The sequence below is a fragment of the Alexandromys fortis genome, unplaced genomic scaffold (assembly GCF_014885135.2).
Source record: "Alexandromys fortis isolate MF-2015 unplaced genomic scaffold, M_Fortis_MF-2015_v1.1 scaffold_155, whole genome shotgun sequence".
In the NCBI taxonomy this organism is placed as follows: domain Eukaryota; kingdom Metazoa; phylum Chordata; class Mammalia; order Rodentia; family Cricetidae; genus Alexandromys; species Alexandromys fortis.
This window is the reverse complement of record NW_026068052.1, coordinates 986,200-1,011,861: the sequence shown is the minus strand read 5'-3', so window position 1 is coordinate 1,011,861 and position 25,662 is coordinate 986,200. Positions and strand designations below refer to the sequence as shown.

The 25,662-nt window shown below is 42.1% G+C and overlaps 1 protein-coding gene across 6 annotated transcripts in view; it reads right to left on the bottom strand.

Moving 5' to 3' along the window:
* Nucleotides 1–7,908: 7,908 nt before the first annotated feature.
* The window catches only part of Tex11 (testis expressed 11), a 290,243-nt gene continuing 272,489 nt past the window's right edge, over nt 7,909–25,662 (bottom strand). For 5 of the 6 annotated variants that reach the window (XM_050119701.1, XM_050119702.1, XM_050119705.1 and 2 more), the window contains 2 exons: nt 9,048–9,212; nt 7,909–8,382 (listed from right to left, as the gene is read on the bottom strand). In XM_050119701.1, the coding sequence (XP_049975658.1) occupies nt 8,227–8,382; nt 9,048–9,212 (321 nt within the window). In that variant the 3' untranslated portion in view covers nt 7,909–8,226. The remainder of the gene's footprint in view (nt 8,383–9,047; nt 9,213–25,662) is intronic. The other variant, XR_007588266.1, reaches the window with a different exon arrangement.

Below are 25,662 nucleotides of genomic sequence, written 5' to 3'. Positions count from 1 at the left end.
CAGTGACATACACGGACCCTTCCACATCAAACATTAATCAAGAAAATGCAGCACAGACTTGCCCAGAAGCCAGTATAGTGCAGGCATTTTCTCAACTGAGCTTCCCTCTTCCAAAATGACCCCAGTTTGTGTCAAGTTGACATAAACTAAGCAGCATGTCCTGCCACAAATACTTAAGACATTATGCAGCCTTGCTACCTCCTTTGCAAAAAAAATATTAGTCCAGTACTTTCAATTTGACTTCAGGAAAGTTCCCAGAACATGGGCAGAAATGGTCTCTAGCCCTGGTGCTCTTGATTCCCTCTGACACCTGTGGAGCCAGGCCTCTAAGTCCAGCTGATTCTCAGTGTTGCTGTTTTCCAGGTCTGTGCTGGGAAAGTCCACTAAACTCTACTTACAGCATTCAACCAACTTCTTAGTCCAAAGTCTTCTACATTCCTCAAAACCAAACAACAACAGCAGCAATATAACAAAACAAAACAAAATACCACAAAGAAACAACACAGTCTGGTTGTATCCAGCAACAACCTACTTTCTGGTGCCTCAATCTGCGGAGGCGGATTTCTCTCAGGGAACAGAACTGATGGCTGTCTCACACTGGAGAGACCGAGGATCTGGGAGTTGGCTACCAGGCTGGATGGCTCAGTAGTCTCAGTCTGGCACTGGCGTGCTGCAGGATTCCTGCAGAGCTGCTGCCCGGCAGCCTGTGTTGGGAGCCCTGAGAAGCCCTGGCTGGAACCAGAGAAAGGATGCTGCAGTCATGGAACTGATAAACCTGACATCGAGAGGGAGGGAAACAGGCCCAAACCATTCCTTCTCTCGTGTCCTCTTTTTCTGGGCTGCCTCCAGAAGGCGCCGCCCACATCTAAAGTATGTTTCCCTGCTTCGAATGATCTGATGAAGGAAACCCCTCCGAGGAGTCCCAGCAGCTTGTGTTTTAGTTGGTCCCAGAAGCAGTCAAGTTGACAACCAAGATTAGTCACCACAGCCCCACCTCTGCCATGTGGCTGCTACTGCCATGTGGTCCATCTCCACGCTCTTCACTCAGATGCTGCGGCTTTCTCCTTCCCTCTCCCGCTCTCCTGTGGGCAGCTGCTCAGATTTCCAGCTTGCCTGCTCTGCTGTTTTTCTTTTAAACTCCAATAAGCCTGTGCTTTAGCTCAATAAAAATAACCCTTCAAAGTCCTTAGAAAAATAGTGGGAATCCTTCGCCCTACCTTTAAAGCCCTTCCTCTCCCAGTGTTCTCCTTTGAGCCCCAGCATGGCAAAGGCACAGAGCCTCGCAGCGCCTCCTGCAGGAGCCTGCGTGCTTCCCTCGGTCACGGCCTTCCCCTCTTGCTCATGTCCAAATCGTACACATCTCCTCTTTCTTTCTGTCGTGTTCTGTTGCCCAGGACGGCTACAGACGTGATCCCCTGCCCAGCCTCCAGAGTACTGGGACTCTGGGCAAACCTCACCATGCTGAGCTCGGATCTTGTCTTTAAAGCCTGCTCCAACACCCTTCACTAAGCACATCCTGCTCTTCTGCTCTGGAATCCTTGTTCTTCCCTGACTAGACAGTTCCACGGAACTCTTCTACATCCAATCTCTTAAAATGCAAGCCCAGCCCTTTCTGCTATCAGAACACAAAACTCCCCGAGAGAAAGGTCTTGGTCCAAACCACAATCATTTATTGACTGGAAGGACAGATGAATGAATGTATATAAGAGCACACGGATGAATAAACAGTCGAGGTTTCTCGTTAATAGGTATGTGACTGCTACACGGCGAAGGTCACTGATGACGTATTCCCATTTCCAGGGAGCTGTGGAAGATGGAGGTGGCTGTATCTAGAGATGGGATTTTAGAAGAAATGGTTGGAAATGCTGGATTACTGGACTCTTAGCTAAGAACAGAGGAACAAAGCTCTCTGTGATAACTGGGAAATATGTTTCCTAGAGCTTTGATTATGTGATAAAGAAAACTTTAAATTGGAAGCAGAGGGGAAAAGAGAAAAGTACTTTGATATGAAAATCAACTGCGTGTAGATAATCTTAGATATGACAGCAAGAGCGGCTCTCAGGAAGCCACTCATGAAGCCAAAGGAGGATGTATCTAGAAAACAGCACACACATCGAACTTACAACTTTCTGTTCCAATGCTCAGCACAAACATTAAGTTGAACCATATGAAATCGCCAGTATTCAACTATTTTTGACCTACAAAATGGCAGCTCCATATGGTTCTACCTAACAGTAAAGTTGAAGTGCTAGCTCAAGATAAAGCATGTAAGATTAGGAGCCACTAGGTTTTGGAGGGATTCAACTTACAAGGGGAATCTGGCATTAAAAGAAATATTAAGCAGATACCTTCTAGAATGGGAGGTGACACTGTGCTATATAAATAAAACCCCACAGAGGTGAAGGCAGAGTCCTCGACAGAGATGTGACATTTACAAGGAGAAAGGAAGCGAAAGAGTGAAATACATTACATTCCACTGCCCAGGAGAAAGTCGTAAATGGATGTCGTGGTCTACTGATGGATACAGGACACCAACATTTTAACATGGCTAAATACAGTGGAATTGAGAGACTTGGACCAGATTTGCTGTGTTGGACATGGGGACACACATCATAATCCTAGCACTTGGGTGACGCAAACAGGAAATTCAAGGTCATCACAAGCTACATCATGAGTCGGAGGATAACCTGTCTCAAAAATAAAAGTTACTTTAAGATTCATCTGCAGAACATTTAAAGAGTGTTTACCTTTCTTCCTGACAGCATTACCCATCAGAGAGAATAACAAAATCTCCAAGAGGGATTCTTTGTTATTCTGACTTAATTCCATACCCATAAAGAACTGACCCATAATGATTGGTAAAGTGGAGGCTTGCAGATGGCCACATAGTACCATCTTAGAGTTCGTGAGAGTTCAAAGCTAGACAGTACTAAAGTGTTTTGTCTTAAAAGTTAAGAAGGCAGATTTGGAAGAATTCAGAGGACATAAGGGTGATGTGAAGGCAGGGGGGTTGGGTCCTGCGTAACTGGGGGCCTTGTGCATGCTGGGCAAGGGCTGTACCATGGAGTCTATCTCCTCGCCCTTTATGCTTTTTATTTTGAGACAGGTTCTTGTTAAATTGTCCAGGCTGGCCTTGAACTTATGATTCTCTTACCCCAGCCTCCAAAGTAATTAGAATAACAATTATCCCACTAAGGTCAGCTTAGGTCTGACTTTAAGTCACATCTGTGCCACTCACCAGGTGTTTTGTTGTGCTGTGGTTTGAATGTGAAGTGTTTTCTGTAGATTCATACATTTGAATTCAGTCCCCACATGGTGATGCTACTTGGAACTTGGGAAGGTAGAACCTTCCTGGAGGAAGTCAGTGCTTTCTAGTCTGGCCCCCTTTGTTCTCTGCTTCCTAAGACTGGGTTCAATGTGACTATCCAGCTTCTTGCTCCTGCCTCCCTGTCTCTCCTGCCTGCTACCATGTCTTTCTTGCCACAATGGACTGGATTCACCTGAGCCTGTGAGCTGAAATAAATCCTTTGTCCTGTAAGCTGCTCTTGTCAGAGAGCTTTATCACACCAGAAAAGTAACTAAGTCACTCTAAGTTCCTTAAACTCGCCAAGCTTCATGTGCCACAGAATGACAAGGTGGGGAGGGGAGCAGAGAGAGCTATAGAATCACCTATCTGACAGTTATTTTGACTGCTAAATGAGAACACATGTGTTAGATTTCTTTTTAAAGCTGTGCATATAAGCAGATGATTCATTAATATCAATATAGATGGAAAAGCAAGCATAGAAATTTCATTCATTCTTTTAACAATATTTATAAGTGTGCCAGGTGCTGTATGAGTCATTGGAATGTACAGTTGTAAGGAAAACATATTGCAGTGTCTTCCTGGAGCTCAGGGGATGCTGAGGATGGGGCTGGGAGAGGTAGTTCAGCTGGCAGAATGCTTCCTAGTGTGCATGAAAGCCTGGAGTCAACCCCCAGTACCCCAGAACTGGCTGCGGCAGTGCACGATTGTTTTCTCAGCACTTGGAAGGTGGAGGCAGGAGGATCTGGAATGAGAGCCTTGCAGATGAGTGGGGTGGAGTGAGAGGGGCAGCTGGTGGGGGGCTACAGCTTAGGAGAAGGGCTGAGTGGCTGGGAGATTGGGGTCATGCAGAGCAAAGGAGCAAAGCACAATGGTGGAAGAGCTAACAAATATGGAAAGGAGGAAGCTGTGAGATTTGTCTTTGTACTGATTTAATAAAATGCTGATTGGCCAGTAGCTAGGCAGGAAGTATAGGCAGGGTGACCAGAACAGGAGAATTCTGGGAAGAGGAAAGGCTCAGTCTGCAGTAATCACCTAGACACAGAGGAAACAAGATGAGAATGCCTCACTGATTAAAAAAAGGTGCCAAGCATGTGGATAACACAGACAAGAATTATGGGCGAATTTAAGATGTAAGAATTAGTTAATAAGAAGCATGTGCTAATAGGCCAATCAGTTTATAATTAATGTAGGCCTCTGTGTGTTTCTTTGGGACTGAATGGCTGCAGGACTGGGTGAGACAGAAACCTCTGACAATAGGAAGGCTAGAATCTGAGTACTGGATTGAAAATGGAGGCATCAGTATAATCTATTATATAAGTGTGTGTGTGTGTGTGTGTGTGTGTGCGTGGTTGTGTGCATGAGTGTTGGGGATCATGTATAGGCATAACCGTGTATGCACATATACCCACAAGTTTATTTCCTAGCTCTGTTGGCTCCGAAGACCTAGCAACAGTGTGACCCTAGTTAATAATGAATGTAACTAGGAACTAGATCCTGGGACCTATCACCATTCTCTGTCTAAAGGAACCAGGTCTCTTTGGAGAAATCACTGATCTAAGATTGGAGCAGGAAATGTCTGAGATGAGCCTGGAGCATCTCACTGTGCCACAGGTAAAGAAGTGCTTACAGAAAATGGGGACATACCAAAAGAGCACAGGACAAATAACGATGGCGAACTATTGGTCACTCAATAAGTAAGACTCTATTAAATGTATGCTAAAATGTAGGTTAAAAGAATGGCTGAATAAATAAGTGGAGATGAGCCGAGTGACGGAGCATTTGCATGGACAAGTCCCTGGAGGGGATAAGAAGTAGAGGGGCGGCCAGTGTGCACGCGCCTTTAATCCCAGCACTCGGGAGACAGAGGTAGGCAGACCTCTGTGAGTTCAAGGCCAGCCTGGTTTATAGACCAAGTTCCAGGGCAGCTAAGGCTGTTACACAGAGAAACCCTATCTCAAGAAGAAGAAGAAGAAGAAGAAGAAGAAGAAGAAGAAGAAGAAGAGGAGGAGGAGGAGGAGGAGGAGGAGGAGGAGGAGGAGGAGGAGGAGGAGGAGGAGGAGGAGGAGGAGGAGGAGGAGGAGGAGGAGGAGGAGGAGGAGGAGGAGGAGGAGGATCAGAAAGGCCTTATTTTACCAAGGCCACCTAGGAAAGGGAACAATGAGAAAGAAAAACCACCACTTACCAAGACATCACATAAAAAGGAATTCAGGTAAGAATTAACACTTGATGCTAAAATTTGTTTGTGAGCATTAATGAGGAACAGGATATTGCTTAGTCTCAAATTAGCTTCCACCAAGCACCTCCTAATTATTTACTAATTACTAAGTACAAAGTGTTTATCAATTAACCTCACACCGGAGAAGCCTGGCAGAGATCATCTTAACTTCAGTGAGTAACAGGGCGAACTGACACTGAGAGCTTGCTGGTGGGCCGCACCAGGAACACACTGTTGTTGCGCGCTGCCTGTCCAAAGGGAGTAAAGAGAATCTAATCAGCAGGAAACATCTGACCCACCAAAACTGAGGCTCAGGCTACAGAGCCATTAGTCTGTTCTTGGAAGAAAAGCTAAGGTCATTTGCAAGAGATAAAAAACATGACAACTCAGTACAGCTTGTGATCTTGAATTTGTGAAGGACGATGGGGACAGCCAGTGGCATGTGGGGCAGACGCTGGAACTGGAGCATTGCTGGCCTTCTGATTCTGATGTTTGTGCCATGGCTAGGCATGCAGGACATTTTTACAATGTGCACTCTTGCAGCAGTGAGCGTACGTTTTGTTTCGGGCTCCTTCTCTTGTCCTGCCATGCGTTCTTGACTATGATATTCTAACCACATGTCCAGAGACAACAGAGCCAAGTGATTGCATACAGAAACCTCCAAAAGTATGAGCCAAAATTAATCTTTCTCCGTCTAAGTTGACTTTCTTAGGGATTTTTGACACAGTGGAAAACAGACCAGAGAGTAGTCCTGTATATACATAGCATCTCTGTACATGGTCCTTATTGTTTATAGTTTAGAAATTTTAAAGGAGTTTTTTTTTTTTTTTTTTTTTTGGTTTTCGAGACAGGGTTTCTCTGTGGGCTTTGGAGCCTGTCCTGGAACTAGCTCTATAGACCAGGCTGGTCTCGAACTCCCAGAGATCCGCCTGCCTCTGCCTCCTGAGTGCTGGGATTAAAGGCGTGCGTCACCATCGCCCGGCTTAGGAGTTTTTTTAAAAAAAAAAATCAGCAAGCAAAGAGTTTGAAGTGAAGAGTTCAGAAGCCTATTAAGAATCTGAGAAGATCATGCTGCCAAAGATGTCACGAATAAGCATTTAGAGTTAAGACTAAACTCAAATATCAGCCCTGAAACATGCGTAAGAAACTGTGAAAATCTGTCTAGTGCCAAACACATCACATCTTACAAAATTCACTTTAAATATTATCTTCTCGACATCTCTTCCAGGTTTTGGAACTAGGAGCAAAGTGAGTGACCAAATCTTACTCAAGCATGTTCTCATAAGCAAAATTAGAGGGTAATAAAGGAGCTCCTCTAATGTCCATGGTGGCGTGTCCCCGTGTCACCCCCCCAACAGGTTTCTAGGATTGCAGAGTGTGCCTCACCTTCCCTCTCAGAGGCAAACGCTCATCACATTCGCCATGTTCTCCCTCTAATGCCAAGTGCTCAACACATAGCATGCTTCAGTTCATGGATCACAGGAGTGGAGGAGTCACTGGGAATTTGATGCAGAAGACTGCCCATCCCCAGAGAGTCTGCGGAACAATCTCAAGGGACTGAGAAAGCAAGAGAGCAGAAATAAGGCAACGTGGCCAATTAGAATCCAGGGAAGTGGAGGAAGGGCGCACAGCAGGTGTTTGTGCTAACCTACAACTTTTATTCCATCCACAGGTATTTGGAAACCAAAGGTTGAAAATGTTATAAGTGGAATAGGAACCAAGCAGGAGCAGGACAGCAATGTGGTACTGCACCATACCACTGTTAGTGCAGGCGGAATGAGCATACTGACCTCTGCACGGGCCAGGCCTCTCAGGAATGGGGATTTGGCTCTTGGAACGTAAGGGGACCAGATCACAGGAAGAATGACTGAGAGGATGCTGAAGCTGAAGAAGAAAGAGCTGGATGACGGAGTGGTGGTGGTGGGGAGTGGGGACAATTTCCGTCATTGATTCTCTAAAGGGCACCTGAACGGCACTAGCTGAGTTACTGGGAAACAGATTTTTGTTCAGTATAAGGAAAAGCTTTTTACCAATTAGACAAGCCAAAAAGAAGGATGTGTTTGAAGAGTCACAGGATGTGATTCATTCTCCTCTCCCACTCTCTGACCGGCGCTGACTGGAGCACAAGATAGGATATAATAGAGATGGGGTAACAAATTCTCACGGATTTGAAAGAAAGATTTCATGACTCTGATAAATCCAAGAGCCAGTGACCACTAAGGTCACTTCCAATGACGTTTGCAGTTTTGTATTATCCTTTAGTTTGGGGAATTTGGGCACTTTGGGCAGGGGTAGCCACTCCATTTAATTTACAAGAGGTATCTTGCTCTAGCATGGAATCTTCCAATATAACTCTTAGTAGTTAGGAAATTAGCTGATCACTGAGTGAAAGTCAAAATGTTTTTATTTGAGAAAATTTCATTTAACATAAAAATAGTGCTTAAGAGAAGAAAAAGTTCAAGGGAACATATGGCAAAAACTGAACTATTCAAGAGCTTATGAAGATACACCTTCAACTTTCTCTGAGCCAGCCTGCTTATCCACCCTCTTCCAATCAGTATCACCCTTCACTGAAAGATAAACCCCTTTAAAAATAAATATCAATTTTATTTCATGTGCATGTGCCATGTGCATGCCTGGTACCCCTGAAGAGATCCCACAGGGATCTGGTACCATCAGATACCTGGTATCCCTCGAACTGGAGTTACAGATGGTGGCGAGATGTCGTGTGGGTGCTGGGAACTGAACCTGGGTCCTTGGGAGGCTCAATCAGTGCTCTTAACCGCTCAGCCATCTCTGCAGACCTTAACTCCCACCTTTTATCTAATGCTTCCATGAGGTTGACATACAGAAGATTCACCTGAGAAAGAAGACAGAAAATAAACTTTGAGAAGAAAAAAGTAATGTAGGAAAGCTTCCCGGACCCATAGCGAAGTCTGGTCTAAGTTGCCATTTGGGGAGTACACACAGTCCTCTCTTGAGAAAGTGGAATCCGAGGGCAGGAGGTCTGTTTAATTAAGAACAGACAGCTCTAGTAAGGGAGGAGGTATTCAAAACAAAATTTATTCTTATTTGGTACTCAAAACAAAATTTATTCTTATTTGGTAATAAGGCTTTTCCCTTCCCAAACCTACCCTGGTTAGCTAATGGTCTAGATGCTTGAAACTGAGAATAACAATCCCTGGGGAAATTGGGGTTTGAACAGTCATTGTCTACAGAGGTCAGCCCTGGCCCACATCCATTGGCACTGGCAGTGATACATCTTTCCGGAGCTCACTCCTGGCAGTGCATCCTCCTGGTCAGATTCTGTTCACTATCCCTGTGTTTGCTGTTCCCCATCCTTCTCGGTGTTCACCCTAAGAAATTACTACCCTGTCTCCTATCTCATGAAATGATATGGAATCACTGAGCTCTTCAAAGATGAAGATTTCCCCCCAGTCAAGCAAGGTAAGATGTGCTTATGGGAGCCTGTCATGACTTCTGTGCCCTCTAAGTCCTCCACCTTCTGCAGAATTCCCCTCCTACCTTAGCTTCATAGCTTGTTTTGAGGGAGCCAAGGTGGCCAAGGAAATCCAGTGCCAGGCCAGCCCATCTTTTTGCAGAATCATACATGTTCCTGCTGTACATCAATATTCCAGTATTCCAAGACTTGATCATTAGCCAGAGAATCTCCTCTTCTGGGTAGCCCTCCTAAAATCCAAGGGAGTGAGTGTTTCAAAGTTGTCACTGTCACTACTGATCGTAACACTGTATCATGTCCCATTGTTATTAAACAAGAGGTGTTCAGTTAGCCCTAAGGAAAGACCGCTCTTGGAGAGCAGGCAAGTACCTTCACGGCATGGCAGCTGTAGAGTGTTCTACAGCGAAGTCTTGTGGAGTGACACAAAAATGGAAAAAGGCAATGAGGCCCTCTACCACTGAAAGAAAAAATATCAAAGAGACTAAGTCCTGCTCTTTCTGAAGCAAAAGAAAACTCTGCATCCGGCTTGACTCTCCTGTTGCAGCTGTCTTCAGCTAATTATCTTCTCAATCCGCACGTTTTCTTTTCTGACATGGTCAAGAAACTGTTCTGTTGAGTCTCTTAATTCCCTTGACCACAATGAATTTCTCTTCTTGCAAAAGAAATATTAATCTTTAGTGTTAAGATAATCTACTAAGCTACGAACAAAGGGCCCATTTCTAAGATGGCACTAAAGCCTTATCAGTGGTTTTTAACTCCGCTCATCACAAAATTATATTTGATTCTTCACTGTATTTTGTAATAGTGAAAAGGATTAGTATAAGAAGAAACTTGCCCTGTCCTTGTAAAGGAGATGGAGAACAAAGACAGCACTCATGTTGAAGCCACATACCAAATATGGCTCAGGCCCTGGAGGGCAAAGATGTGACAGAAGACTTGGGAAGACGCTTCTTGAGTGGCAAGGGTGTTGTCTTGGCTTTTATGCACTATTGTTTTGTTTAAGACAGGGACCTTGCTATGTTGCCTAGTCTGGTCTTAAACCCCTGGGTTCCTCTGATTGTCCCACCTCAGCCTGCCACGTGCTGGAACTACAGACCCATACCATCATACCCAGCTGTCCTTCAGTTGGAGCCATAAAAACTACTATGTATAAGACAGTACAATAAGGAGGCTGCTAAAGGGATGAGACAAAGCTCTCATCTTAAAGGACCCATGGCAGCTTTGGGGGAACAAGGCATCAGCATAGAAAGATGACTTCATGGATCTGAGAGGACAGCTCAGTGACAGAAAGCTTGCCAAGCCTATGAGGCCCCGAATTTCACCCTTAATATCACAAGGGAAAATGGATTCCCAAGGTATGGTTAAGGGTTTGTTGGAGTGACGTGGACACGAGGCAGAGTCCTGATACAGTGATAGGGAAGAACACTGCAGAGCTCGGTCAGAGGCAGTCTAGTTTGCCGAAACATCAGCTTTGCAATAGAGTTGTTTCTTTCCATTTTTATAGCAAGCTTTACATTTCTCTAATATAATTTATAACACATCATTTTGAAAAACATTACATATTTATTTCTTCAGTGATGTGGGAGTGTCATATATCAATCTGTTGATTTCATTGGTTAAGCAATAAAGGAACTCCTTGGCCCTGATAGGTTAAAAGATAGGTGGGAAGAGTAAACAGGAGGAAGAGGAAGTGAGGTCAGACTCTGCTCTGCTCCCGGACAGACCAGACAACTCTGCTCTCTGGAGCAGAGACACCATGATGGACGGAGGCTAGAATCTTCCCGGTAAGCGCACCTTGGGGTGCTTACACAGATGATTAGAAATGGGCTAAATTAATATGTGAGAATTAGCCTAGAAGAGGCTAGATAGAAATGGGTCAAGCAGTTCTTAAATGAATACAGTTTGTGTGTTGTTATTTCGGGCATGAGCTAGCCAAGCGGCCGGGGTGTTGGGGACGCAGCCCCGCCGCCGCTCCTATTTCAACAATTACATATTTATTTCTTCAGCCTGTTGAGTTCTTTGTGGTATACAGATTTTTTTGTTTCATTTTTGTATCCTCAGAGTACAACACTATGCATAGCATTCAACAGAGGTGCAATACATTTGCTGAATGAATTAATGAATGAAGAAATGGTCCAATCTTCAATCAAATGTGACTTTCTCAGTGAAACCCTAAAATGGCAAGAGACTTAGCTCCATGGGGATGTCCCCAGCTAGGTCCTTGGGCAGCAGAGGAGAGGGGGCCTGAACTGGCCTTGTCCCACTATCACACGGATGATTATCTCGAATATCACCCTAGAGTCTTCGTCCGGCGATGAATGGAGAGAGAGACAGACCCTCATCAGAGCAACGGACTGAGCTCCCAAGGTCCAGTTGAAGACCAGAAGGGAGAACATGAGCAAGGAAGTCAGGACTGCGAGGGGTGTGTCCACCCACTGAGATGGTGGGACTGATCTAATGGGAGCTCACCAAGGCCAGCTGAACCAGGACTGAATGAGCATGTGATCAAACCAGACTCTCTGAATGTGGCTGACAATGGGGGCGGATTGAGAAGCCATTGATAATGGCACTAGGACCTGTTTCTACTGGATGTACTGGCTTTTGGGGACCCTAGTCTGTTTGGATGCATACCTTCCTAGGCCTGGATGGAGGGGGAAGGGCCTTGGACTTCCCGCAGGGCAGGGTATCCTGCCCTCTCTTAAGGAGGGAGGGGGAGGGAGGAGTGGGAGTGGGGAAGCAGGAGGGGAATGGGAGGAGGGGAGGAAGTGTAAATTTTTGAATGGAAAAATAAAAAAAGAAAGGGAAACAAGTTTGCAAATGCAGGATCAAATTTCTGATCATTTCCTCAGAATAGTGTTGGCATGAGATAGTCTAATGTGGTACTTCAGTGAAATACATTCATTTGGAATTCTACGTTCTATAGGCCACTCTCTTAAAGCATTAGGACACATATTAATTCATTGCAAGCTTAGGAAAGTTTTATAGTAAAAAATGTTGTGAGGCTGGAAAGATGGCTCAGCAGCTGAGAGTACTGGCTGCTCTTCCAGAGGACCCAGGTAAAATTCCCAGCACCCACATGGCAGTTCACAACTGTCTAACACAGGTTCTAGGGGATATGACATCTCATACAGACATACATGCAGGCAAAACACCAATGCATATTTAAAATATGTTGTAGCATGTAACTGTTAATACAAGGCATGTGGAACTGTTGTAATAATGAGCGGCGGGGCCGTGTTTCTGGCACCCGGCCACCCGCATGGCTAGCTTTATCCAAAATAATTACACGGAAATTGTATTCTTTTAAACATTGCTTGGCCCATTAGTTCCAGCCTCTTATTGGCTAGCTCTTACATATTGATCTAACCCATTTCTTTTTTTTTTTTTTAAATATTTATTTATTTATTTATTTAGTATGTATACAATATTCTGTCTGTGTGTATGCCTGAAAGCCAGAAGAGGGCACCAGACCTCATTACAGATGGTTGTGAGCCACCATGTGGTTGCTGGGAATTGAACTCAGGACCTTTGGAAGAGCAGGCAATGCTCTTAACCACTGAGCCATCTCTCCAGCCCCGATCTTACCCATTTCTGATAATCTGTGTAGTCCACGAGGTGGCTTACCAGGGAAGATCTTAACCTGCATCTGTCTGGAGTGGGAGAATCATGGCAACTCACTGAATCTTCTTTCTCCCAGCATTCTGTTCTGTCTACTCCGCCTATCTAAATTCTACCCTGTCAGAGGCCAAGCAGTTTCTTTATTACTTAACCAATGAAACAACAGATAGAAAGATGACCCTCCTCCATCATGGAACACTTACGACACCATAAGGGCTGGAGTGTAAAGTGTTTCATGTTGTGGAATATTTGTTTAACTATGCAAAGATGTGCTGCATTTGTTTTATGTTGTGGAATGTTTGCTTAACTATGGAAAGATGTATTGCTGTTTTACCTTGCCTGTCTAAGGCACCTGATTGGTCTAATAAAAAGTTGAATGGTCAATAGTGAGAGAGGAGGTATAGGTGGAACTTCTAGGCAGGGAGAGTAAGTAGGAGGAGGAATTTAGGCTTGAGGAAGAAAGAAAAGATGCCAGGGAGATGCCAGGGGCTAGACAGCCAGACACAAAGGAAGCAGGAAAGTAGAACCTACAGAATGAAAGAAAGGTAAAAAGCCCCAGAAAAAAACACAGGTAACTAGAAACAGGTTAAGTTAAAAGAGCTAGTAGGACAAGCCTAAGCTAAGGCTGAGCATTCATAATTAATAATAACTAACAATAAATTTCGTGTCTTTATTTGGGAGCTGGTTGGTGACCCAAAGAAAGTGCCAACTACAGTTTTGCATTATACATCAGAGCTTAGACTACCAAGCTACTCTTGGGAAGTCACTGAAATGTTTTGTGTCTCAGTGACTGTCCTCTGAGCCAAGAAACCACTATTTTAAGGAGTTCAACTACATCCCCCTTGCAAAAGATCATCCCAGCTGATCTGGTTCAAGGTTGACAGCCTCTCATAGCTGCGCAGAGTAGATCTGAGATTTGAACCTGAGTATACAGCTGTTTCTTTAGCTGTATACAGCTCTGCAATGCTTTATGTGGCCTGGGGGAGGAGTTAGAGAATATAGAGGCCAGAGAAGATTAGAGCTAGGTGGGAGACCCATCTATATGGCTACAGGGAAGCTCTCATCCCTGCTTGGTAAAGCTTTTCAGGTTTTGCAGGTTGGGAGAGGTGTGCCCACACCCCTGAAAGTCGTCAGCCCACACCGAAGCTCTGTAAAGAAGCCCAATAAATTGATTGATTACCCAGAGTGAACTCTGGCAGAATTGTGCCTGGGTTTGTGACTGGGACATTAGGAAGAAGGGTAGATGCTGCTTTATGTCTCCTGCTGGGAAGGGATTTTAGCAACACTTCATGAAAAGGGAAATGATGAGATGAAGAGGGATTTTTCTTTCTCCTCTCTTTCCCCTCTTCTCTCTCTTTCTCTCTCTTGCGATGTAGTTAGACTAGCCTAAGCCTGGTGATCTTCCTGCCTCAGTCTCATGAGTGCTGGGATTATAGACATGGACCACCAGGCCCAGCTGAAACTAGTTTTATCTGGTGCTGGGGATTAAACTCAGGGCATGCTAGGAAAGCAGTCTACCATTGGGTCACATCCTCATCCCAAGACTTCAGAATTATTATCTATTTATTTGTGTGTGTATATGTTCATGGGACCCTACTTGGGTAGAGGTCAGATGATTTGCAGGAGTTGGTTCTCTCCTTCTACTATGTGGGTCTTGGGAACCTAAATAAGCTTGTCAGGGTTAGCAGTAAGTGCCTTTACCCACTGAGCTATTGTGGCAGCCTAGTTCTACTCTTTTGCCCTATCATAGACCAAGACAATTTCTTTATTAACCAATGGTATTAACCAATGGTATTCACAGCATACAGAGGGGAACCACACATTATCTCCCCTTTTCTCTTTAAATAAAAAGGAAGGTTTTAACTTTAACACATAACAATTACATATAACAAAATAGGTGTCAAGCAAGAATTACAGTCTCACTTTCAGTATACATTGTTTCTCTTGGGTATATAAACAGGGATGGAATTTCTGGGTCATATGGAAAATATATTAACCTTTGGACACACTTTTAGGTTCTTCTTCTTCCTTCTTCTCCTTTTACCTTGTTGGGAATCAAATCCAGGACCTTGCACATTCAAGGCATGCACTAATCGCCCTTCAGCTGATTTTCAAAGCTTCTGTACCACTTTGCTTTGTAATCACAGTCTTTGTTGAGAGCACTAATTATTTGCCAATAGTTGTTTTTTTCTGTCTTTTTGAGTATAGTCATCTTATTGGATGTAAAAGTGACAGATCACTTTATTTTTGTATTTGTATATCTGTGATAACTAATTATACTGAACATATTTTCATATGCTTGCTGGTCATATAACTGTCTTCTCTGGAAAAACAGCAACTTCCATTCTTCCCCCACTGGAAAAATGTGGCTGTTCTTATGGAGTCGTAAGATTTTTTTTAATATATATTCCACATGCAAATCTCTTTTCTCCAGCATTTACTCCCATGCTTTCAGCTATTTTTTTTTTTTATTTCCTTAGTGGTGTCTTTTATAGGAAAATGTTTAAATTTGTCTCAAAACGAATTATTTATTTTTATTTCATTTCATGATAGGGGATCTAAAATTCCATTTCCCAATACAAGATCACAAAAGATTTAGGATTCTGTTTTAGAGAAACTGAACCACATGTGCTGGTACATTCTGGCAATCATAGCAATTGGAACATAGATGCAGGAAGACTAGGCATTCAAGATTATTCTCAGCTATACAATGAGTTTGAGGACAGCAACATGAAACCCTGTCTTAAAAAAGAGTAAAACAAAACAAAATTTTTGAGTTGGCAATGAATATGAATAAATGAAATAGTAAGCTACCTGTATGGAATTTCTGTGAGGTTAAACAACTGCCAAGATGGGTAGCAAAATCACATAGAATAACAAATAACTATGAAATTATCAAGGAGGGAAAATCAGCCTAGGAATTCCAGCCCATGACAACACTGGCTAATTAACATGTAAAAGACATAATTAGTTTCCTTTGGATTGAGATAGAATCTCTTTATGTATTTCAGGCTCTCTGGAACTCAAAATAGAGCCAGGCTCATCTCAAATTGATAGTCTTCTTGCCTCAGCCTCTCAAGTGCTAGTGTTATAGATGTGTGCCACTGTGCCTGGCTCTTAGGCTTAGATTTTAAGTGAAAAGAAGCAGCAGGGGGTATTATGTAAATAGTACACAGCAGGGAGAGGAAGGCGTGATAGTTGATAAACAAGACAATGTTGATTACTGTATGGGCAAGGGAACATCTTGTTTTTCATTTGGATGAGGCTCAGGATAAGGATTTGGGAAATACAAAAGCTACTAGAGACTTAGGGGGAAGAAAGTGATATATAAAAGTTGTGCTTTGGGAAGATATACTTGATAGGGATACAGAGGAAAAACAAAAGAAGAAAAAGACAAAGAGAAACTAGGAATCAAACTACAGAAACAGAGGAGAAAACAAACTTTCAAAATCTGACTCAAAGATGCCTTTGTAGAAACCTCAATTCCAATGCTAGAAAAATACGAGGATAGGAAGAAATAAGATTTAAATGAATGGAAACCCAAGGACCATTGTGTTGTGAAGAAAGAATTCTAGTTTCAATTCTTGACTTTTCCATTACATATTTGCATGCCTTACTCAGGGAGCTGATGCAGGATGATCGTGAGCTTAAAACCAAGTTGAAATACATACTGAGACTCTATACAAAAAAGTTAGACATTTAATTTGGTAACCCCAAAGACTATTAATTCTCCAGGTCATAGAATGAAAATTTATATGATTTTTAGATCCCAATGGTGTTACCTAAACTAGTAGATGATCATAAGAGAGAAGACAATATTGCTAAGTAAATTTCTCAGATGCTAATATGCATACAGAAATATTCTTAAAATTTAGATTTTCGCTTCTCCAAGCCTACATCCATCTCCTAGGGACTCAGCCTCTTGGTGAAAACCCAGAGGCTCCTAATAATTTCCTGCCACCCCCTTTATTTTTTCCTTCTAGTACATCTATTCCTTTGTGACTTCTGCCAACCTGTAGAATCCCTCTCTAACAGGGACCCACAGTGGCTGTGCTAGACAGAGACTCAGGGACTCCACCACAGCTAGCACATTTGACTAAGACCTAGAGTGGGCAATAGCAAGTAAAGTATGGGACACCCATTCAATGATGAAACGAGATACACACACCAAGAAGCACATCAAATGTTGTAACTCCAGATGTCTAGATCTAAGTACAAAACCATAAACAAGAAAATATGCCTCCTCCAGGATGCCAAACAAAAGCCTCAGGGATAAGCCTCACCAATAGATTAAAAAACATGGAAGAAAGAATTTCAGGTCTTGAATACAGGTAGAAGAAATGGATAGTTCAGTCAAAGAAAATGTTAAATATAAAAATATCCAAGTACAAGGCATCCAGGAAATCTGGGTCATTATGAAAAGACCAAGCTTTTTAATAATAAAGAACAAGGGAAAAAGTCCAAGTGAGAAGCACAGAAAATATTTTTAACAAAATCATACAAAAACATTTCCAAAACCTAAGGAAAGAGATTCATATCAAGGTTCAAAGGGCATCCAGAACACCAAATAGATGAAAAGAAACTCCTCATGATACATAACAATCAAAATACTAAATGTATAGAACAAAGAACAGATATTAAAAGTCACAAGGGAAAAAGACCAACTCACATATAAAGGGGAGGCCCATTAGAATAACACATGAGCTTTCAGTGCAGACCCTGAAAACTAGAAGGGCTATGATGGATATTCTTCTAGCTCTGAGAGATCACAGATTCCAGCCCAGAATACTATACCGAGCAAAACTACCAATCACAATTAACAGAGAATGAAAAACATCCCATGGTTAAAACAAATTTAAGCAGTTTCTTTCTACCAATCCAGATCTACAGAAATCATTAGAATGAAACCTTAAATTTGAAGAGAAGGTTAACTACACCCACGAGGACATTAGGAACAAATAATCCCAGCACAGTTAATCAAAAGATGGCAAGAAACCTACACCAAAATAATAGGATTCGATAAATACTGTTCACTAATAACTCTCAATATTACTGATCTCAATTCTCCAATAAAAAGACAGACTGGCTTAAAAATATAATCCAGGCCTGAGGCAATGACCTCCACAGGAGCAGGTACAAGGGAGCCACCCCTGAGGGAACAGGCCTGAGCCAGAGACCTCTGCAGGACTGGGCCCAAGCCAGGGACCTCTGCAGGAGCAGGCCTGAGCCAGGAAAATCTACAGGAACAAGCCTGAGCCAGCCACCTCTGCTGAAGTAGGCCCAAGCCAGCAACTTCTGCTGAAGAGGGCCTGAACCAGCGACCTCTGCAGGAGCAGGCCCAAGGCATCAACCTTAGCAAAAGCAGCCCCAAGCAAGCAACCTCTGTGGGAGCAGGCCCAAATGACCCCTGGTATTGCAGAATGACCCCTGGGAGTCCTGAGACACTTCCAGGAACACTGAGTGACTTCCAGGGTGACTGGAACCATGGTCCTGACTGCACCACGAGGAGCAACCATCTGAGCCTTGGATCCATTGACATCTTGGATCCACTGGGAAGATTGATCACCAGAGATACATCCCCAACTATACCACTCAGAGGAAACAATAGGTAGACAAGGTAAGAACACACTTAGCGCCACAAAAGAGTAACAACACACCAATAAAAACTAGTGGTCCTACAACAGCAAGACTTGAACAACCAAATATAGATGATGAAGAAGAAAATTACCTAAAAAATAACTTTAGGAGAATATTTGAGGCCCTTAAAGAGGAAATAAAAAATTCCCTCAAAGAAATGGAGGAAAAGACAAACAAAAAATTGGAAGAAATCAACAAATCCCTTAAAGAAAACCAAGGAAAAGCAATCAAAGAGATGAAAGAAATTATTTAAGATTGGCAGAACAGGACTGAGTCAGCAACCTGGGCCAGAGCATACCCTAGATAGCGAAAGCCACCAGAACAAGTACAGGGGAGCAACTGCTGAGTGAGTGAGCTAGAGCCAGAGCCAGAGACCGCTGAGGGTCCAGATCTGGGACCTTCAAGGGAGTAAACCTAAGCCAGGACCCCTGTGGGTCTGGGTGTGAGGTGTGAGTCTAGTACCTCTGAGGAACTAAGACTGAGCCAGGACCTCTGTGGGTCTGGGCGTTGGTCTGGGACATCAAAGGGAATAGGCAGGAACCAGAAACATCTGCAGGTCTGATCATGAGTCTGGGACTTTTGAAGGAGTAAGCCAGATCCAGGTCCTCTGTGGGTCTGGGCATACCCAAGTCTGGGAACTCTGAGGAAGTAGACCAGAGCCAGGATCCTTTACAGGACCAAACCCAAGCCAGGGACCTCTGCAGGAACAGATCCAGACCATGGGCATTTATAGAAACAGGTCCGAGCTGACAACCTAGGCTAGAGCAGGCCTGAGACAGCAAACTCCAAGGGAGTGGAGCAAAGCTTGGGAGTGCTGAGCGACCTCCAGGAACATGGAGTGACCCACGGAGTAACTAGAACCATGGCACTGACTGTATCACAAGGAACAACCGTATGAGCCTTGAATTCACTGGCACCTAGAAGATTAATCAATAGAATCTCAGACAGCCCCAAGTACATCTATTAGAGGAAAAGATGAGTAGAAGAGGTAAGAACACACACAACACCACAAAGAGCAACACACCAGTAAAACCTAAAGACCCTACAGCAGCAAGACTTGAACAACCAAATATAGATGAAGCAGAAGAAAATGACCTAAAAATAACTTCAAGAGAATGTTTGAGGCTCTTAAAGATAAAATGAGAAATTCCCTCAAAGAAATGCAGGAAAAGACAAACGAAAAATTGGAAGACACCAGCAAATCCCTTAAAGAAAACCATGAAAAAACAATCAAACATATGAAAGACTCTGGTCTACAGAGCTAGTTCCAGGACATGCTCCAAAGTCACAGAGAAACCCTGTCTCGAAAAACAAACAAAACAAACAAACAAAAAAGAAAACAACAACAACAACAAAAAAGAAAAGTGAAATAGAGACAATAAAGAAAACACAAGCTGAGGGAATTATAGAAACAGAAATATAAGAAAACGATCAGGAACCACAAATGCAAGCATGAACAACAGAATACAAGAGATGGAACAGAGAATCTCAAGCACTGAAGATACAATAGAGGAAACAGACTCATCATCAGTCAAAGAAAACATTAACAAAGCTTAAACCAAAATACCCAGGAAATATGGGACACCATGAAAAGGTCAAACCTAAGAATAATGGGTATAGAAGAAGGAGAAGAAGTTCAACTCAAAAGCACAGAAAATATATTTAACAAAATCATAGAAGAAAACTTTCCCAACCTAAAGAAAGATATGGCTATGAAGATACAAGAAGCTTGCAGAACACCGAATAGACTGGATCAAAAATGAAGTCCCCTTGCCAAATAATAATCAAAACACTAAACATACAGAATAAAAAAAAAGACTATTAAGAGCTGCAAAGGAAAAATGCCAAGTAACATACAAAGGCAGACCTATCAGAATTACACTTGACTTCTCAACGGAAACAATGAAAGCCAGAAGATCCTGGTCCAGTGTTATGCAGACAATAAGAGACCACAGATGCCAGCCCAGACTACTATACTCTGCAAAACTTTCAATCACCATGCACGGACAAAACAAGATATTCCATGACAGAATCAGATTTAACTAATACTAAGTCACAAACCCAGCCCTACACAAAGGACTAGAAGGAAAACTCCAACCCAAGGAAGTCAGCTATATCCACAAAACCACCGACAATAGATGATCTCACAGCAGCAAATCCCAAAGAAGTGAAAAACATGTATGATAACATCACCAACAATGAAAAATAAAATAACAGGAGCTAGCAATCACTGGTCATTAATATCCATTAATATAAATGGACTCAACTCACCCATAAAAAGACACAGGCTAACAGATTGGATATGAAAACATAATCCATCCTTCTTCTGCATACAAGAAACACACCTCAACCTCAAAGACAGACATCGTTTCAGAGTAAAGGGTTGGACAAAAAAAAATTCCCATCAAATGAACCTAAGAAACAAATGGGTATAGCTATCCTAATATCTAACAAATTAGACTTCAAACTAAAATCAATCAAAAAGAGACAAAGAAGGACATTAGTCACAAGAAAAATCCATCAAGAGGAAATCTCAATACTGAACATCTATGCCCCAAATACAAGGGTACCCTCATATGTAAAAGAAACACTTCTAAAGCTTTAATCACACATTAAACTCCACACACTAATAATGGGAGACTTCAATACCCCATTCTTACCACTGTACAGGTCTGTCAGACAGAAAATTAACAGGGAAATAAGGGAACTAACAGATGTTATAACTCAAATGGACTTAACAGACATCTATAGAACATTCTATCCAAACATAAAAGAATATACCTTCTCAGCACCTCATGGGATCTTCTCAAAAATTGACCACATACTGGTAACAAAGCAAATCTCAACAGATGCAAAAAAACTGGAATAACCCCATGTATCTTATCAGATCACCATGGCTTAAAACTAGAATTCAACAGCAACACTAATTCAAGAAAGTCCACAAACACATGGAAATTAAACAATGCTCATCTGAATCATCAATGAGTTAAAGAAGAAATAAAGGGAGAAATTAATTCTTTTTTTTTTTTCGAGATAGGGTTTCTCTGTGGTTTTGGAGCCTGTCCTGGAACTAGCTCTGTAGACCAGGCTGGTCTCGAACTCACAGAGACCCGCCTGCCTCTGCCTCCCAAGTGCTGGGATTAAAGGCGTGCGCCACCACCGCCCGGCTAAAAGGGAGAAATTTAAAAGTTCCTAAAATTCAATGAAAAAGACCACACAACCTACTCAAATTTATAGGACACAATGAAAGCAGTGTTAAGAGGAAAGTTCATAGCGCTAAATGCCTATATAAAAAAGCTGGAAAAAATCCCACTCTAGTGAGTTAGCAGAACATTTGAAAACTCTAGAACCAAAAGAAGCAAACTCACCCAAGAGAACTAGATGGCAGGAAATAATCAAAATGAGAGCTGAATTCAACAAAATCGAAACAAAGAAAACAATGCAAAGAACCAATGAGACAAAGAGTTGGCTCTTTGAAAAAAATCAACAAAGTAGACAAACCTTTATCCAAAATAACCAAAAGGCAGAAAGAGAATATCCAAATTAACAAAATCAGAAACAAAAAGGGGTACAAAACTACAGACATGAAGGAAATCCAGAGAGCCATTAGGTCATAGTTCCAAAACCTATACTCCACAAAATTGGAAAACCTAAAGGAAATGGACAATTTTCTGGATAAATATCTCCTGGGTAAATTGGGAGCATGGGGACCATGGAAGTAGGTAGAAGGGGAGCAGAGAGGAAGGGAGGGGAGAAGAGAAAAATGTATAACTCAATAAAATTCAAGAAAAAAAGAAACAGGACCTCATGAAGCTAAAAGCTTCTGTACAGCAAAGGACATCACCATTCTAGCAATTAGAAGCCTACAGAATGGGAAAAACTTTATCAATTATATAACTGATAGTTAGTGTCCAGAATATATAAAGAATATGTGTGTTTCATTCAGAATATCCAGAGGTCAGGTGGCTAGTATGGCCTCAGAGGAGAGGAGGGAATCTTCTAATGGAAGGAAAAGAGAATATAGCATTATAAAGAGATAAAGAAGACTAGAAGTATTAAATGAGGCGAGGAACTGGAAAGCAGGGTAAAGGAAGAGATATGGGGAGAGAAGCTAACACTAAAGGCCTTTTTGAAAAGTATAAGGAAATCTATTACTATAGTCATTTCCTAAAACGTATACATATATAAAGGAATTTAAATGGAGTCATATAATGAGGTAGACAAGGTCTCAACTAGACATCTTATGCCACTAATCAAAACCTTTTGTGCTAGGAAGGGGTTACATTGGTCAAAGAGGTCTTATAGGCCTCTACAAACATCACAGGCTATTGCCAAGGCTACCGGCTACTTCTCCACAATCTGAAGACATCAATTATTTATGTCACTGAATGCAAGAGAAATCAAACTGGTGCTCAATTAGAAAGAAGCTTTACTCCTACTGACCAATACTCATATGCTGGAAGGTGCTCTGCAAGCTACTGAAGGAGGGAAGCTATTATCCCGCATACAAAGCCTTTGGCCTACCACATTCACCTGCCTGCATCATATACAGGTGAAATAGCACAGGTGTGACGTCAGTAGCCAATTAATTTTTGATTGAATTTAAGGCCCACTCCATGAGATGGAATCCACACCTCACATTTAAGTGACCAACCTCAGACTAGATAGGTCACAGGTTCTAGGGAAAAACTTACTGTTGTAGGATCCCTGGGTATTCTTTTGCTTTAATTATCCCCAGACGAGATACTAGAGACCAAAATCAGATGCAAACAAAAACAATATGTTCTCTCTAGTAAAGAGACCCACAGGAACAAGGAGTCCTCTGCCTCAAGCATCAACAGAGGCCAAGAGGACAAAAATTTATGTTTAAGTGTGTGTGTTTGTGTAACACTTGTGTGCATGTGTATGAGTGCTGGTGTGAGGCCTCTATTTGGAAGCACCAGGGTCAAGCTTCCTCCCCTGCACTGTGGTGCTAGAAAAAGCCAGCTAAAACAGAAGGCTAAATGAGATTCAAGAATAAAATGTCTTTATTTCAGTAAAAAAAATTCACTAAACTAAGAACTCAGAATATCTTCCACTGAACAACAAAAAAGACAACCACTTAATATTTCCGAGATGACCAAAATGTTACAATATGTGCTAAAGATTTTTTCTTTGGCTTTAAAAAATAGTAGTAAACTACAGCACAGTTTACTACTTAAGCACTTTTAAGTGTACACTTCACATTCACATTGCTGGGCTATTATCACCACTACCCCCACCTACAAAACTGCTTTAACCTTAAAAACTCAAATTTCCTGGGCCCTGTCCCTAGCAACCACCACCACTCTATTTTTCATATTTATCAATTTTACCACTCTTGGTACTTCATGTAAGTGGAGCCATACAGATTTATCCTACTGTGACACATAATAACTTGATGAACCTCCAGAGAATGATGATGAGTCGAAAAAGCCAATTTCAGAAGGTTATATATTATACTTTTCTAAAGCTTAGTGTGTGTGTGTGTGTGTGTGTGTGTGTGTGTGTGTGTGTGTATGTGATAACAGTCTTGGAATGACAAAGTTATAGAATATAGAAACTGGCAATGTGCTAGTAGTTGGTTATTTTTAAAGCTGGGACTGAGAGAAGTGGGAGGCATAAAAGGGCAACAAGAAGGATATCTGTGCTGATGGAGTTGTTCTCTGTGTTGCTTGAAATAATGCCAACATTTTGGTTGTGATTTTGTTTTTTTCTTTCTTAGGTTTTGAGGCAGGTATATATGTAGCACAGATTGGACTCAAACTCTCTATGTAGTAGAGTATGGCCTTCAACTCCTAACTTTCATACCTCCATGTCCTGTGTGCTGAGATTATGAGTATGTGTCACCATACCCGGCTTTTGATAATGATGTTGTGTTGTTGTTTTGTAAGGTATTATCATTTGGGGAAAGCTACGTAAAGAGTATACAAGATTGCTACGTTATTTCTTAAGTATAATTATTTCAAAATAAAAATTTAGTTAAGGAGTCTAAACAACCTGATTCTTTAAACCGGACTCGCTGAACATAGCAGACAATGAGGACTACTGAGAACTCAAGAACAATGGCACTGGGTTTTGATCCTACTGCACGTACTGGCTTTGTGGGAGCCTAGGCAGTTTGGATGCTCACCTTACTAGACCTGGATGGAGGTGGGTGGTCCTTGGACTTCCCACAGGGCAGGGAACCCTGATTGCTCTTTTGGCTGACAAGGGAGGGGGACTTGATTAGGGGAGGGGGAGGGAAATGGGAGGCAGTGGCGGGGAGGAGGCAGAAATCTTTAATAAATAAATAAATAAGAATCTAGATTATGAACCTATTATTAGAGTACATAGGAATGCCTACTTATCATGTGATCCCCTCCCCACTGGGCTTTTTCATTGCCACTAGGTCTGAATAGAAACCCAAGCTTCTCATATGACCCAAGATTTCCTAGCAAAAACTGGTAAAGATGTATGTTCTTGTAGAACGAGTCCAGGAATTAGAGACAATTGACTGAATGTTTATATAGCCTCCCGATTCACATGTTAAAGTCCTAACCTTCAAAGTGCCAATATTAGGAGTTTGGATCATCAAGAAGTGATTAGATAATAATGGCAGTCTTCAGAAATAGGGTTAGTGCAAGTCTAAAAGATCCTAGAGCGATACCTTGTCGTTTTTGCCATCTGAGGTTACAGTAAGAAATGATCTCATCAATGAGGGAGCAGGCTCTCACAGAGACTGTATTAGGCCTTTATCTCAGGGACTTCTCAGCTGAGAAAAAGTTGAGGAAAGTAAATTTCTATTTAAAAATATTTCTTTATTATTAATAGATATAATTAATATATATGTATATATGTGTGTGTGTATGTGAGTGAGTGTGTGCGCATGTGCATTGAGATGGGGCACATGTATACCACAGCATGCATATGGAGGTTAGAGGACAACTCTTGGGAATTGGCTCTCTTCTTCTGTCATAATTTCTCAGCATCAAACTCAGGTCGTCATGTTTATGTGGCAAGAACTTTTACTCATCGAGCCATCTTGCTAGCCTAAATTATAATGCACCCAGTCTATGATATCTCACTATACCAGTCCAAACTAAGACCTGGGTTCTAGTTCTGACTCCCATTCGTTAACTACAAATGATTTTTATCTGAATTAGTGCCTTGATTTTTTTAATTTAAAAATGTCTTTAATTGTAAACCCAAGATAAATAGTAGTGTCACTGTCTGTAGAATCACTGTGGGGGAATCATGAGATAATGATCTAAAAGTAAAACATGGCCAGGCACTTGGGAGGTAGAGGCAGGCGGATCTCAGTGAGTCTGAGGTCAGTCAGGTCTACCAAGGAAGTTCCACGATAGCCAGGACTGTTACATAGAGAAATTCGATCCTGAAAAACCAAAAAAAAAAAAAAAAAAAAAA